This window comes from Dromiciops gliroides, chromosome 1 (genome assembly GCF_019393635.1).
Source record: "Dromiciops gliroides isolate mDroGli1 chromosome 1, mDroGli1.pri, whole genome shotgun sequence".
Classification (NCBI taxonomy): Eukaryota; Metazoa; Chordata; class Mammalia; order Microbiotheria; family Microbiotheriidae; genus Dromiciops; species Dromiciops gliroides.
The window spans coordinates 656,752,734-656,767,394 of NC_057861.1; the positions used below are offsets into that span (position 1 = coordinate 656,752,734).

The window sequence follows — 14,661 nt, forward strand, 5'->3', positions numbered from 1 at the left end:
AGAAAATTAATGATGATTATGATTGAGTCAATAACTAAGCATTCAGTAAGCATCTGCTTTGTGTCAAACACTAGTCTAGGTGTTGGGGATACAAAGACAAAAAAAGAAGCAGTTCTTTCCCCCAAGGAGCTTGCATTCTTGCAGACAAAGTGTACATAAACAAGGTGTCCCAGAAGTCCTATTGTAGTTTTAAACTTTAATAGTTGGTAATCATTGGTAATAGATAGCTGGCTTGATTGAATTGGGGCAGTTAGGTGGTATAGTGAATAGAATGCCAAGCCTGGAGTTAGGAAAACTCATCTTCATGAGTTCAAATCTGGCCTCAGACACTTATTAGTTGTGTGATGCTGAGCAAGTCACTTAACCCTATTTGCCTCAGTTTCTTCATGCATAAAATGAGCTGGAGAAGGAAGTGGCAAACCAGTCTTTGCCAAGAAAACCCCAAATGAGGTCATGAAGAGTCACACAACTGAAATTGAACTTGACTGGATTATGGCCTCTAAGAATTGCCTGGCTTTGTAAATTTTAATTGTTTAAAATTGTACAAAGACTTGGGACATTCTGTATAAGCATATACAGAATAAATATTTATGGAATGAATATAGAAATAGTATAAGGTAGTTAAGGATGATGGGCACTAGCAATTTGGGGTGATCAGGAAAGTGTGTACATAGGAGTGGGTGCTTGAGCTGAGTCTTGAAGGAGTGAAAGATTCTCTGAGACAGAAGTGAGGAGGGGCTTAAGGTAAAATGTGTAATAAGCACTATGTTGCATTGAAATTTACCTGTTTATAAATGTTTTTCAAAAAATCATCAAGCCAATAAAATTCTATAAGTTCTGAAAAATTTGAATTGGTCCTCTGCTAACCTGGGTTATTTAATATAAAATTGAATTCAGTCAACTTAATGAAAAACTGCTATGTGCTGCTTGCTTGCCAGGTGCTTGAAATAATTGCTATTTGCTATATCAGTTTTGGCAGTGAGCATATTATTATTCGTTAATATTATATACCAGTAAAGAATTTACTTTGTATCTCCCTAACTTCTCATGGTCTTAGGCTGTGTGGTAGAGAAAGCAGGTAGTGAGCTTCAGCATGGCAGTTAGCAGGAGCAGGAGAAAAGCCCCAGAAGACCCATGCTGTCTCTTAGACAGCACATGGTCTCAAGGAGACGTAAGAGAGTTCAGAAGACCTACAAGCCAGAGAGCCAAGAGTGCTCACCAAGAGAGAGCTCATGGCCTTTTCCAAGAGTTTGTATCCTCTTTCAATAGAGGTGAGTCATTATACATTTGTCAAAGCTAATTGGTTAGCACCATTCAATTCCATTGGTTGACCTGACTTGAGGGTGGTCTACATTAAAATGAACTCTACAGTTGACTTCAGGGAGAAGAATATAAGAAGACCCTTGATGAAGGTGCTCAAAGCAAAGTCCATTATCTAGGTGTGGTTTGAACCCATCAGTCCTTCACTGAGCTAGACAAAAGAATCAATCTCCATTTCTTCTGTTCCCTTAGGTTTGTCCCAGATCAAGGAGAACAGGACTTTCTGGTGGTGGGGGGAGAAAGGACAGAAACTGATCCCTAGGTCTCCTGAGAAATCTATTATTAATAATTTTTTTCTCACAGTAAGCAAATGAGCAGATTTAAACAACTTCAGGCTTCAGAAACTTGTATCTAAACTCTGTTAAACCATATAATTCAATCAATTCACTAATTCATATGAGTGTCTTCAATGTGCTTGTCCCAATGGATGATATGGAAGAATGTAAGACATAGTCTCAGCTCAAATGGTTAAGGAGCTTGTAATCTTTTTGGGAAGACAAAGGCAACACACATAATAATTACTGTCTATCATGGTAGATTTATTTACCATGTAACATTTATATACCACATAATCCAAATGTATGTTTATAATATATATTGTACATATATGTATATTACTGAAGGTCTCATAGTTTGTGCTGTAGCTAGTATTCATCTGTCCCTAGCATTCCTAGTGTAGACCATCCAATCAGACATCTAATATATACTATATGAGGCACATGGAAGAAATAGAAAAATAATCTGCATCTTTACTCCATTTCAGCCCTAGGGATGGTTACAATGAGATCGTGATATTATAAAATGTTTGACTTCCCTGATTAAAAATTGATATTTCCCTATCTGACCCATCCTGTCACACCACTTCTCTATGTGCTTCATTCCTCCCACACCTGTTTCACCTGTTTCTTTCCTTTCTTTTTTTTTTGGTGGGGCAATTGGGGTTAAGTGACTTTCCCAGGGTCACACAGCTAGTATGTGTCAAGTGCCTGAATCTAGATTTGAACCCAGGGCCTCCTGAATCCAAGGCCAGTGCTTTATCCACTGTGCCACCTAACTGCCCCTCACACCTGTTTCTTAAACTTCATGAAGATTTCCATTCCCTTCATCCCTCAATACTTTCTCAGGCCATCATCTCTGCTTTGACTTCACTTTCCTCCTTCTCCAACCTCAAATAAATAAGTATTCATTTCAACTCTACACTATACTCTGTCTGTCCTGGAATCTCATGTCCCATTGTTGAGTTTCCACTTTTCTTTCTAAACATCAGCTCTGAATTACTTCTACCATTTACTTCCTCTACTCCTAGTCATGAGTTGTTGAACAAAAACTGAAGAAAGTCTTAAAACAGTGCTGGAATTATTGTAAATTCATGTTAGTAGGCCTCAAGTGGGCCTTCACTACAATAAGAAAGTTCTTTTATTCCTCCCTAATTGATCTTTTTTTTTGGGGGGGGAGGAGTGGGAAGCAGTCTGGGCTAACTGATTTGCCCAGGGTCATGCAGCTAGTAAGTGTCTGAGGCTGGATTTGAAATCAGGCTCTCCTGACTCCAGGTCTACTGTTCTATCCACTATACCATGTAGATGCTCCACTAATTAATCTTTAATCTCACACTTCACAGAAGCTATTCTAAACCTTATCCCTCCTCAAACTTTCCATACTTCTCCATCTCAGCTGAGGGCTTGGCTTCATACTTTACTGAAAAAACTGAGGCCATTCAATCTGGGCTTCCTCCTTTTCCATTCTCATCTTAAAACCCTTTATCATTCTCTCTCCTTCTTTCCTCCTTTTTCCAAGTTTCTGACAAAGAAGTGGTCCCTCTCTTTGCCAAGATCCATCTCTCTATCCATGCATTTCATCCCATTCCTTCCTATCTTCTCCAGCAGATTTTATATCCTCAGTCATTCTTTCCCACACTTAAGTCTTCAACTTCTCCCTATCAACTGCTCCCTTTCCTACTCCCATAAAATATGCTGGTCTCCCTCATTCTGTTGTCCTCATCTCTACCCTTTCTGAGCCAAAGTCCTCAAGAAAGTTGTCTACACTGTCCATTTTCTCTCCTTTCACTCACTACTTAACCTTTTGCAATTTGGTGTGTGACCTCAGAAACTACTTTCTCCAAAGTTACCAGTGACCTCCTAAGTTACAAAACTGAGTCTTTTCTCCAACATAATCTTTCTCCACTTATCTTGTATTTGACACTGTTAACCACCCTCTTCTGGAGACTTTCTCTTCTCTTGGCTTTCATGATGCTACTTCTACTCTTTCCTGGTTTTTCTTTTTTCTGTTTGATCACTCTTCAGTATCTTTTGCTGGCTTTGTATCCAAATATCCAGTAACTGTGGTTGTTACTGTCTTGGTAGCCTCATCAGCTTTCATGAGTTCAACCCTGCTTTTTATGCAGATAGCTTTTAGATTTGTACATAGAGTCCCTGTCTTTACCTTGTGCTTCAGTCCTACATCACCAATTGCCTAGGAACATTGTAAACTGAATGTTTCAAATATAACTTTAAATTCAGCAAGTCTAAAATTGAACTCATTGTCTTTTCCATTAAACCCTTCATTGGTCCATACTTCCCTATTTCTGTTACATGCACCACGATCCTCCCAGTCTCTCAGGTTCATAATCTTAACATTATCCTTTACTCTTTGCTCTCCCTCACAACATATATCCCATTAGTTACCAAAGATTGCTTTCTCTACCTTTATAACATCTTTTGCTTTCTGACCTTTTCTCTGTTTACAAGTCCTAATCTTGAAGATTATTGAAATGAATTCCAAATTGTCTTACCTACCTCGTCTCTCCCCACGTGAGCCAATCCTTAACAGTCCTGCCAAAGTTATTTTCCTTAAGCATACATTTAACCATATGACACCTTTACTCACACAACTCCAGTGACTTCTTATTGTCTTTAGGATAAAATATACACTTCTATGTTTAGCTTTTAAAGCCACATGGCTCTTGGCCCCTAGTCTTGTTGAACATTACTTCCCTTCCCAATTGTACACATCTTGTGACTTCTTCTTGGACTTTACCTTGCTTAAATCTTGCTTCCAAATGATGATCTATATTTGCATGGTTTGGGGGGACTTTCTAGCTCATTTACGGCTTCCTTTATGATGTTTGAAGATATTCTGATATAGTTCATATGCTGTTAAGGTTTCTTCCTTACCACAAGGTAAGGTTTTATCTTTCCTGTTGAAGGTGAAATATTTGGTTATATTTTCCATCAAAAAGTGGCAAATATGTATTGAAGGAGCTCATTAAGAGATGATGATTAATTGCATTTTAGGAAATTGAATAGGGAGACCATTCTGCAATGTTTGACCCTTTTGTTAGGGATTTGTGATACAGGGTGAGGCATCTGTTACAATTAACAATAATGGCAAAAATATTTTGTGACTTGTTACTGCAAGTGTTTATAGAATGATTAGAAATGCAAAATAGGTTAATTTTACAAACCCTGTGTCTTATCTTTTTAAATATAAAGGAGTAATATTGAAAGCTGAGCCAAATGTTTTTTCATCATTATCATGTATTAGAAAATTAGTACCAGCGAAGCTATTTGTTTTGATATCTATTACATATTATTTTTACATTCTTCTTGCATTTTGGATCTGAATATTTGCATTTTAATCTTTATTTGTACTTGATTAAACTATACTAAGCAGAGGCTAGACATATAAAGTACATAAATTCAATTGTCAAAGTCATCTAACAAACCCATTATTCACTTAACTTTTAATGTAAATGTGACATTTATTTATAATGAGGTACCCCTTAAAATACATTATATGACTCTTGAACATAAAAGATTAGTCACTGCTCTTAAATGTTGACATTGAATTATTTCTCTCATTTCCTTCTTATTTGAATATTAGAACTCATAATTTTTTAAATTTCAAAGAAATTTTATTGAAAAAAGAATTTCTTTAATCCTAAGGAATTGGATTACCTTTAAAAAATAAGTTGTATATAAAACATTTTGTATTTTTAATGACAATTCAAAAATTGTCTTTTTTAAAAACAATGTAAGGACTCAGGATAGTTACTTGTCTTACCTGGAGTTGCTCATACAGTTCAAAAGCAGAGTGAAAATATAAATGTTTGAATGAGAAATGTAAATATTTGATTAGGGTTCTAATCATAGTTTCTCTCTTTTCTTGCAGTTCCCAAAGCTCCAGAGATAGATCCTGTAGAGTGTCTGGTAGCTGACAATTGTGTAACAGTTGCTTGGAAGATGCCAGAGGAAGATAACAAGATCGATCATTTTATACTAGAATACAGGAAAACGAATTTTGATGGACTTCCACGTGTAAAGGATGAGAGATGCTGGGAATTAATAGATTACATTAAGGGCACTGAATATACACTATCTGGTAAAGACTATACATTCTCATTTTCAGAAATCAGTTCATGGAAATCACTAGTTTAATTCAAAATGAGTTGGTAGAAAGGAAAGACTTAAGATCCTACATAAGGCTTAGTTTTAAAATATTCATTATCAATGCATTTTATTTGAGTGTTTTTGAAGTTTTAAAATTTACTTTTTATCCTTTTATTGTGTGTTTTCTTTTATAACAAACGGTACATTTTCTTTTTTACTGATACTGATAGATTTATGAATAAGTTATTAATTTCTTGAGCTATATTCCCAGTAGTAGGATTAGTACATCAAAGGATATAATTACTTTCATGATTCTTTTGGCTACTTGGCAGATGACTTTCCAGAAGGTTTTTACCAACTTCCATAGACACCAACACTTTAGAGATTTTTATCAGTTTTTTTTATAAATTCTGGGTATCCATTCAAGTCACCAAGCATTTATTAAGCACCTACTATGTGCCAGGAACTGGGAATATAAAGAAAGGCAAAAATATTCTCTGCTTGCATATAATACACAGTCTAATGGGGAGGGGAGGGGAGGGGTAACATGCAGACATCTATGTACAAGCAAGATCTAGACGTGATAAACTGGAGATAGTCAACAGAGAGAAGGAACTAGCATTAAGGGGAGGGTCAGGAAAGGTTTCTTGTACAAGGTAGGATTTAAGCTGGGACTTCAGGGAAACTGGAGGTGGAGATGAGAAGGGAGAGTATTCCAGGCATGAGAGAGAGAGAGCTTAGGAAACTACATGTGTTTGGGAGATTACAGTGTCTTGTTTGAGGAACAATGAGAAAATCAGTGTCCCTGGATCATAGTGAAAGAGAAGAAGGGACCAAATTAGGAAGGTCTTTAAATGCAAAGCAAAATTTTATATTTTATCTTAGAAGTAATAGGGAGCCCATGAAGTTTATTGAATAGAAGGGTGCCCTGATCAGACCTGTACGTAAGGTAAGATCAGTTTTACAGTTGAGGAAGTACTGGAGTTGGGGAGAGACTTGAAGCAGGGAGACCAACCAGCAGAATGTCTCAGTAGTCTAGACATGAGTTAATGAGGGCCTACACCTGGGTTGTGGTAGTGACAGAGGAGAGAAGGGGATTATGCCAGTGGAGGAGGACACCTGAGTTGAGGGCCTAGGTGACTTGGGAGGATGGTGGTGCCCTTAACAGTAATACAGCAGTTAGAAACAGGAGGAGAGTTGGGGAGAAAGACAGTGAGTTAGTTCAGTTTTGGACATGCTGAATTTAAGATGACCATGGGCTATTCAGTTTGAAATATTTGGTGGGCTGTTGGAGATAAGAGATTAGAGGTTAAGGGTGAGGTTAGAGTCGTTAAGTAAACCTGAGAATCATCAGCGTAGAGGTGACAATTGAATCTATGATGGAAGTTGATGAGATCATTAAACAAAATCCTATAGAGGGAGAAGAGGACTAACAGTAGAGACATGGGGGATACCTACATTTTGTTAGCATGACCTGAATGAAGATCCAACAAAAGAGACTGAGGAGTGGTTTCATGCGTTGGAGAGAGCAGTGTCACAAAAACCCAGAGAAGAGAGTATGCAGGAGAAGAGGATGATTGACATGGTCAGAGACTGTAGAGAGGTCAAGGATGATGAGGATTGAAATCTTTGGTGACTTTGGAGAGAGCAGTTTCAGTTCATTGATAATGTCGGAAACCAGACTGCAGAGAATTAAGAGTGAAAGGAAAGCAAGTAGAGGCACCTACTATAAAGAGCTTTCTCCAGGAATGTAGCCACAAAAGGGAGGAAACACAGAAAATAGCCTGGGGGGTTGGATGGAGTGATCCTCCTCGTTGCTAGTTTCTTCTTTCTCTTGATTATATCACCAAATGAGACTTTTTTTCAGGATAGAGGAGATGGGGGAATATTGGTGGGCATCACAGAAGCAGCCAATAGACAGGGAAAGATTAAAAAAGTAAGTGAGAGAATAGGGCCATTAGAGGAGAGAGTCTGCTGGAGAAGATGGAATGGGATGGGATCCCTGTGTGAGATGTTTTTTACAAGGCCAAAAAAAGAATTTATTTAATGTAAACATATTTAATCTTTTTATTTTCCTTTATGAAGATCATTTAACGTTCTTTCAGTCTTAAAGTTTGATTCAAAATATATGAACTCGAGTTTGAGCTTGAAACAAGACTGTGGCAGGAGAGTATTCTAATCCAGAGGTGTTTACCTTGACAAGGAGAAGGGCTTACCTCCTCATCTGAGGACATAGTGGTAGAGGGGACAAAACAGAGTTATCTGTCAAACCTGCCATGTAAAAAGCTACCAGATTCTCTTTTGGATGGAAAATATGGATCGAGTGAACCTCAAAGGAGGAAGAAGTTGAGTAATAATAGTAAAGGGAAAGCCTGGAATTGACTTTGGATAGCAGGGAATATTCCAGCTTCCCTGTCTTACGTGAGTTGGAGCTAGAGTGAAAGTGTCATCAGTGTTGGTAAAGGTGGTCAGGGATGCTGTGTCATTAGGAGGAAGTCAGGTCTCAGTCATTGCAAAATGATGGAAGGAATGGGAAAAGAAAAGATTTAAGATGAAAGCAAGCTTGTTACCTGTGGAGTAGGCATTTCAAAGAGTATAGTGGTATGTTGTGGGGGAGGAAAATTAGGAAGTGGGTGGTGGAGAATGGAGAAGGAGGTTTGAACAGTGACAGCTCAGAGTTCTGCATCGCTGGGATGGGAAGGGATAGGAGTTTTTTAATAATTGAGGAATGAATTTAGGTAGATAATCTCCTAGGGGGTTAGCCTCTGGGTGGAATCCTCTGCAGGCAGTATAGTACTGTGTAGCTAGAAGGTTGGAAAGTAAAGTGGGATGGGAGGTACCTATGTGGTGGCATGCTCAGGCAAGGCAGTTGGTGAAGGTGGAGTTGCAGGAGGGAATGTGATATGATGATTGGTCTGGGAAGACAAGGAATCTAAGAAGCTCTCCTCCTTTCCCTGCCAGGCTCTTCCCTTGATCTGAATTTCACCTTATTTTTCTATGGACAGGTAAGTCTGTCCTTGCCCTCCAAATATACATAGAATGTACAAGGCAGCTAAGTGGTACACTGGATAGACCACTGGACCTGAAGTCAGAAAGATCTGAATTTTTATTGCACTTTAGACACTTACTAGCTATGTAATTCTGGGCAAGGCACTCCTGTCATCTTTAAAATGGGGACAATAATAGCACTTAGCTCCCCGACTTGTGAGGATCAAATGAGACAATATTTGTGTGAAGCATTCAGCACAGTCCATGGCACATTGTAAGCACTTAATAAATGCTTGTTTCCTTTCTTCTTATTTCATTGATAGTTAAAAATAGCTAATATGATGGCAATTTAAAGATCAACTTAATATTATCTCTGTTTAGTGTAGTATTGTAATTAAAATAGTACTGTACTTAGTGTAGTACCTAATTTCTCTTCGTATCTAAAAATACTAATTTTGGGTGATTTTTATATGAAAATCTTAATGGTAATATCATTGTTGAGAAATCAACTATTCCTTCACTCAACATTAATGATCACTCAGCGGGAACAACAGGTTGACTAAAAAGTTAAATGACATAATTCCTTTGGTCAAAGAGTTTAGCAGGATGTGTAGAAAATGGAAATACATAAAACTATAATGCAAAATATAACATGTAAGCAGAGTAAGAAAAATAAAAAGGATAGGACAAACTAATTCTGATTTGAATGGAGCATGGAAAGCTATATAAAACTGCCAGGTTTATCAAGGAGTCATTTGTTTTTTATATTCAATGATAGTACTACCCAAACAAATATAAAACACTTTAGGCTTCTCATTCTGTATGAAGAGATTAAGTTATTAAATGATGAAATCTCTGCCAATATGATTGAATCGAAGACTGAGAAGGATGTAGGATGCTTTTGACTTTTATAAGAGATATGAAACCATTTCACTATTTAAAGAGCAAAAGGACTGTATTTGTTGATAAAAATTAATGTTTCTTTAACCAAAATACTGAACCAATAATTTACCCTTTAAAAAATATGAGTGAGATGCTTTTCACAAGGCCAAACAAGTTTTTCTTAATTTCTTAACATTTTATTGTTTTATTTTCCTTTGTAAATGAAGATCATTTATGTTCTTTCAGGCTTACAATTTGATTCAAAATATATGAACTTTCGAGTTCGAGCTTGCAACAAGGCTGTAGCAGGAGAGTATTCTGATCCAATAACATTGGAAACCAAAGGTAAAATGAATAGCTACATAAGAAACAAAATTTCTTTGGCTCTCTGTAGTCATTTAAGGTTTTGTGCCAGAAAGTTAAGATTGAATTGGGGAATATGTCAGGCTTGTCTCCATTTTATCTTTCCTATAAGCTCTTAGCAACTTAGAGTTTACTGTATATAGGACAGGTGGCTTCTTTTTTCTTGATATCTTCATTGAGAAGTGTGGAAAAAGCAGTAATGACCAGTGGGCACCTTATTTCACTGGAGAATGAATTTCACTGAATTATGAAAGGGCTGTTATATAAATTGGTTTCAGTGCCATAAATGCCCTTCCATGTAGTTTTCTTTATAGATTCTAGGATAATTTTTCAGTTTCCAAACATTTTATAAAGTGATTATGTAGTGTCTTCTACTTTTATAATTGTCATTTTAAATACTATTTTTTAACCTTGGGGTCTTTTCTTCTGTATTCTTCCGTTCTGTTTCCTTTCATTCACTCTATATAATTTAGTGACCAACAGAGAATAAAATTTGACAACTTCAGCTATGTTTCCTGTACTTGATGCTATTTATACTGTCCTCTCCACATTGTTTAGAATTAAGTTAGTCTGTGGCTTATGGGGCTTCTCTGGGGTAAGACCTTTTCTTTGGTGTTGACCTTGGATTAGTCATAAAAAAATCTCCCCCAAATCCTAAGGAATTTGGAGAAATTTTGTTCTGTTCCCACTTGAGGTTTCATTCACTAATGCGTCAACCTTGTTGATCCTGCCTGAAATCATACCCTTACACCCACTGAACAGAACCAACCTCATCTCCTACAGATCTTAGTACCATAGATACCCTGCGGTCAGTCTACACAATTAGAATTACTAGTGTTGGAAGTAGCCAGATAGGAAATCCCAGCCTGAACTAGACTAAATACCCACCCATTTATAAATATCCTCTGTATATGTGGTTTGCTGCAGGACTTCTTCTTCTTCTTCTTCTTTTTTTTTTTGAGGCAATTGGGGTTAAATGACTTGCCCAGGGTCACACAGCTAGTAAGTGTTAAGTGTCTGAGGCCAGATTTGAACTCAGGTACTCCTGAATCCAGGGCTGGTGCTCTATCCACTGCGCCACCTGGCTGCCCCTCTGCAGGACTTCTTAATTGATTCTCAACATATTCAGTGGATAGGATACAGAACTAAGATAAAAGGAAGATGAACATACTTTGGACCACAAGGAATCCCATGTATTCTTACTGTCATCCTTGCTTAGGTAAATACTAGATTTAGTATATTACACTTGGCCCAGGGAAAGAAATTGGCAGTGAAGGGGGACAGTTTAGTTCCGTGAATAGGGATATATAGGGAGGCAGAAGACTTTGGATCCATTCTGTTTTTCCATTTACTAACTGCCTTTTGGACCTTGAACAAGTCAATTTTTCTAATTCTTAGTCAATCTGTAAAATTAGGGAGTTAGACTCAACTACTAAAGGCTCTTCTATCTTTCATTCTAAGATCTTGAGATCATACAGCAAGGGAATTGTCAGTGTTTCTATTCTTACATCACATCTGTACCTTTAGTGTTTTTTTTCCCCAACTATCCTTTGTTGGGATCTTAACCAGATATTAGCAAAAACTTTGCAGTTGATCCTCAAGCCTAAAAGGAAATAAAAGTAGTACTTAGTTTTAAAACATTACTTAAATGAATATATAAACACAATTATCATAATAATAGCCCCTTAATCTTTAATTTGTGTGTGCAGGTATTCATTCCCTTTGTTCCAGCCCTTTGTGGTAATAATAACAGTATGGTTGTAGTGCCCATCCTTTCAGGGTTGGTGATCTACTAAGTGTATTTCTTTGAGTTGTTTTTGGTAGAAGCTACTACTTTAAGAACTTGTCACAGTGAAGATAGGGCTGATTCTAAAGCTGTTTCCTGTATAATAAAGTATTCTTTTTATTCCTTGCATTGTCCTATGACCAGAAGGCTAGTCATCCCATCTTTTTTTCTGAGGATCCTTCTCAATCAGTCATAAATAATTCTAATATATATCTTTACCTGAGCTGGGGAACTAGTTTTCTAGGGCAATATGCTGTACTGTGACTGGAAAGGAATTGTTGGGGACTTAAATGGTTTTTAATGATGGGGTAATCATTGCACCAGAAGGCATTGTTTCATGTAGCAGATAGAAGCCTAACTTTGAAATCATAAAGACCTGTATTCAACTCCTCTCTCTGATGCATACTGGCTCTATGACCCTGGGCAAATCACTTACTTTACAGGTGTCCTAGGCTGTTCCCTAGGACTGTAAGTTGTAGAGCAGGTGCTGATTTGCATTTGTAGAGCAGAGTTCCTCATTGGTGGTTCCTCAAATGAAATCCCAGATCTTTTCCAAAAAACAGTTGGTACCATTGTGGTATATAGTAGAAAGTACTAGAGTGGGAATGGAGACCAGATTTCTTATTCTACCCATGCCATAGATAACTAGTAACCTTATCATCATCATTATTTTTAATAATATTTAGGCATTTGTCAGTTTTATTGTCATATAGTTGAACAAAATAGTTTCTATCAATATATTTTATTCTAGATTTGTTATGATTTCTTTTTCATTTTTGATATGGCAATTTGGTTTTCCTTTTTAAAAAAATCACACAAGGGGGCGGCTAGGTGGCACAGTGGATAAAGCACCAGCCCTGGATTCAGGAGTACCTGAGTTCAAATCCGGCCTCAGACACTTAACACTTACTAGCTGTGTGACCCTGGGCAAGTCACTTAACCCCAATTGCCTCACTAAAAAAAAAATCACACAAGATAATGGTTTATTTTATTTTTTCCCCCCAAAAAACTCTAGCTCCTTATTTTTTTTTAATTCAGGGGTTTAGAAATTCTATTTAGTGTTAGTATTTTCTATTTTTAGTGTTACTAATAATCTCTTTTTTGATTTTCAAGATTTCTCATGGTACTTAATTGGGATTTGAAATTCATTGGTTTTTAGTTTTTTCAGTTGCATGCCCAATTTGTTAATCTGTTCTTTCATGAAGAGCTGGACATGAATAAAAAAATGACTGAACAACAAAAACATGCAACAGGAAATCTGAAGATCATGGGTTTCAGAATCACAACCTGTGGGCAAGCCTATCTTAGGACAATAACTGCAGATCTAGCTAAAATTTTAAAGGTTTAGCTCAGCTTTATCTGTAAAAGTAGAGTGGAAAAAGAGTGATACTGAGTGACTGCAAAGTTCACTTTCCTCTCTAAATCCTATAATATGGTAAAATCAGAAATCCCTGTACAACCATATCTAATGAGCAGTTATAAAAAAACTATCTCTCCTTGTATTGGTTGTAACATCTCATGTTAAGGAATGTGACTGACCTCATATTAAGTGTTGTGTTGTGGACTAGAATACTTAAAGCAGTTTCTAGTCACTTGTTGAAGAAATTATTTAGAAAGAGCTATGTAAACATTACTGGGGCAGCTACGTGGTATAATAGGGCATTGGGCCTGGAGTAAATAAAATCTGAGTTCAAATATGGCCACAAACACTTCTAGCTGTGTGACCCTCAGCAAGTCACTTAGCTGTCGTCTGCCTCAGTTTCCTTAATTTGTAAAAGTAGGGATAATAATAGCATCTACCTTCCAGGGTTGTTGTGAGAATCAAATGAGGTGATAACTATAAAGCACTTAGCACAGTGCCTAGCATGGTCACCACTATATAAATACTAGCTATTTTTTTTTATCCTATTCCAAGACCATCTTCTCTTTTTTATAAAAGAGGCATAAGCAAAGGGAGGGAAACATACAAAAGAATAGGATGTTTGGAAATACAATATAATTGCTATTATAATTCTGAATATTAATGGGCTGAACTGACACATAAAATGGAAGAGGATAGTAGAATGGATAGAAAGTATAATAAAAGACTATGCTATTTATAAGAAACACAGTTAAAATAAAGATTCATATAGAGTTAAAATAAGGAGCTAGAGCAAAATCTATGATGCTTCAGCTAAAATCAAAAGAGCAAGGATAACAATGACAATTTTAGACAAAACAAAAGCAAAAATAGACTTTAAAACAAATACATATAAGGCAACTACATTTTGCTGAAAGGCACCATAGACAATGAATTAATTTAAAAATTTAGTATCTGTGCACCAAATGGCACAAAATCTAAATATTTAAAAGGAAAAGATAAAAGAATTACATGGTCATACTAATGGTAGAAGACCTCAATGTACCAATCGAAGAGCTAGGAAAATCTACCACCAACAACAGCACACAAAAGAAGTTAAGGACCTGAAGAGAATTTTAGAAATGTTAGCTATGATAGATGTCTGGAAATTATTAAATGGAAATAGAAATAAAAAGGAAGACAAATATTTCTCAGCTATATATGGTACCTTTATAAAAACTGACCATACATTAGGCCATAAAAACCTTACAAACAAATGCATAAAAACAGAAATATTCAGTACATCCTTTAACTAAATGCTTCAACCACAATATAATAAAAATTTATATATTCAACAAAGGACTGTTGAATAAAGCATTAAAATCAACTGAAGACTAAATAACTGAATCTAAAAGAACCGGGGGGTCAAGGAACAAATCACGGAAATTATAACTAATTTCAGTACAGAAAGTGACAATAATGAGGCAGCATACCAAATATTGTGGAATACAAGCATAGCAGTGTTTTGTTTTTTTTTTTCTGGGGGGAGGGTATCTATATACACACACACACACACACACATACACATGTATATATAA

At 36.5% G+C, this 14,661-nt stretch overlaps 1 protein-coding gene across 4 annotated transcripts in view; it reads left to right on the forward strand.

Moving 5' to 3' along the window:
• Window positions 1-14,661, forward strand: part of FSD1L (fibronectin type III and SPRY domain containing 1 like) — an 89,192-nt gene that overhangs the window by 51,921 nt on the left and 22,610 nt on the right. For all 4 annotated transcript variants that reach the window (XM_043978149.1, XM_043978150.1, XM_043978151.1 and 1 more), the window contains exons 7-8: window positions 5,488-5,697; window positions 9,822-9,920. In XM_043978149.1, coding sequence (XP_043834084.1) covers window positions 5,488-5,697; window positions 9,822-9,920 — 309 coding nt within the window. The remainder of the gene's footprint in view (window positions 1-5,487; window positions 5,698-9,821; window positions 9,921-14,661) is intronic.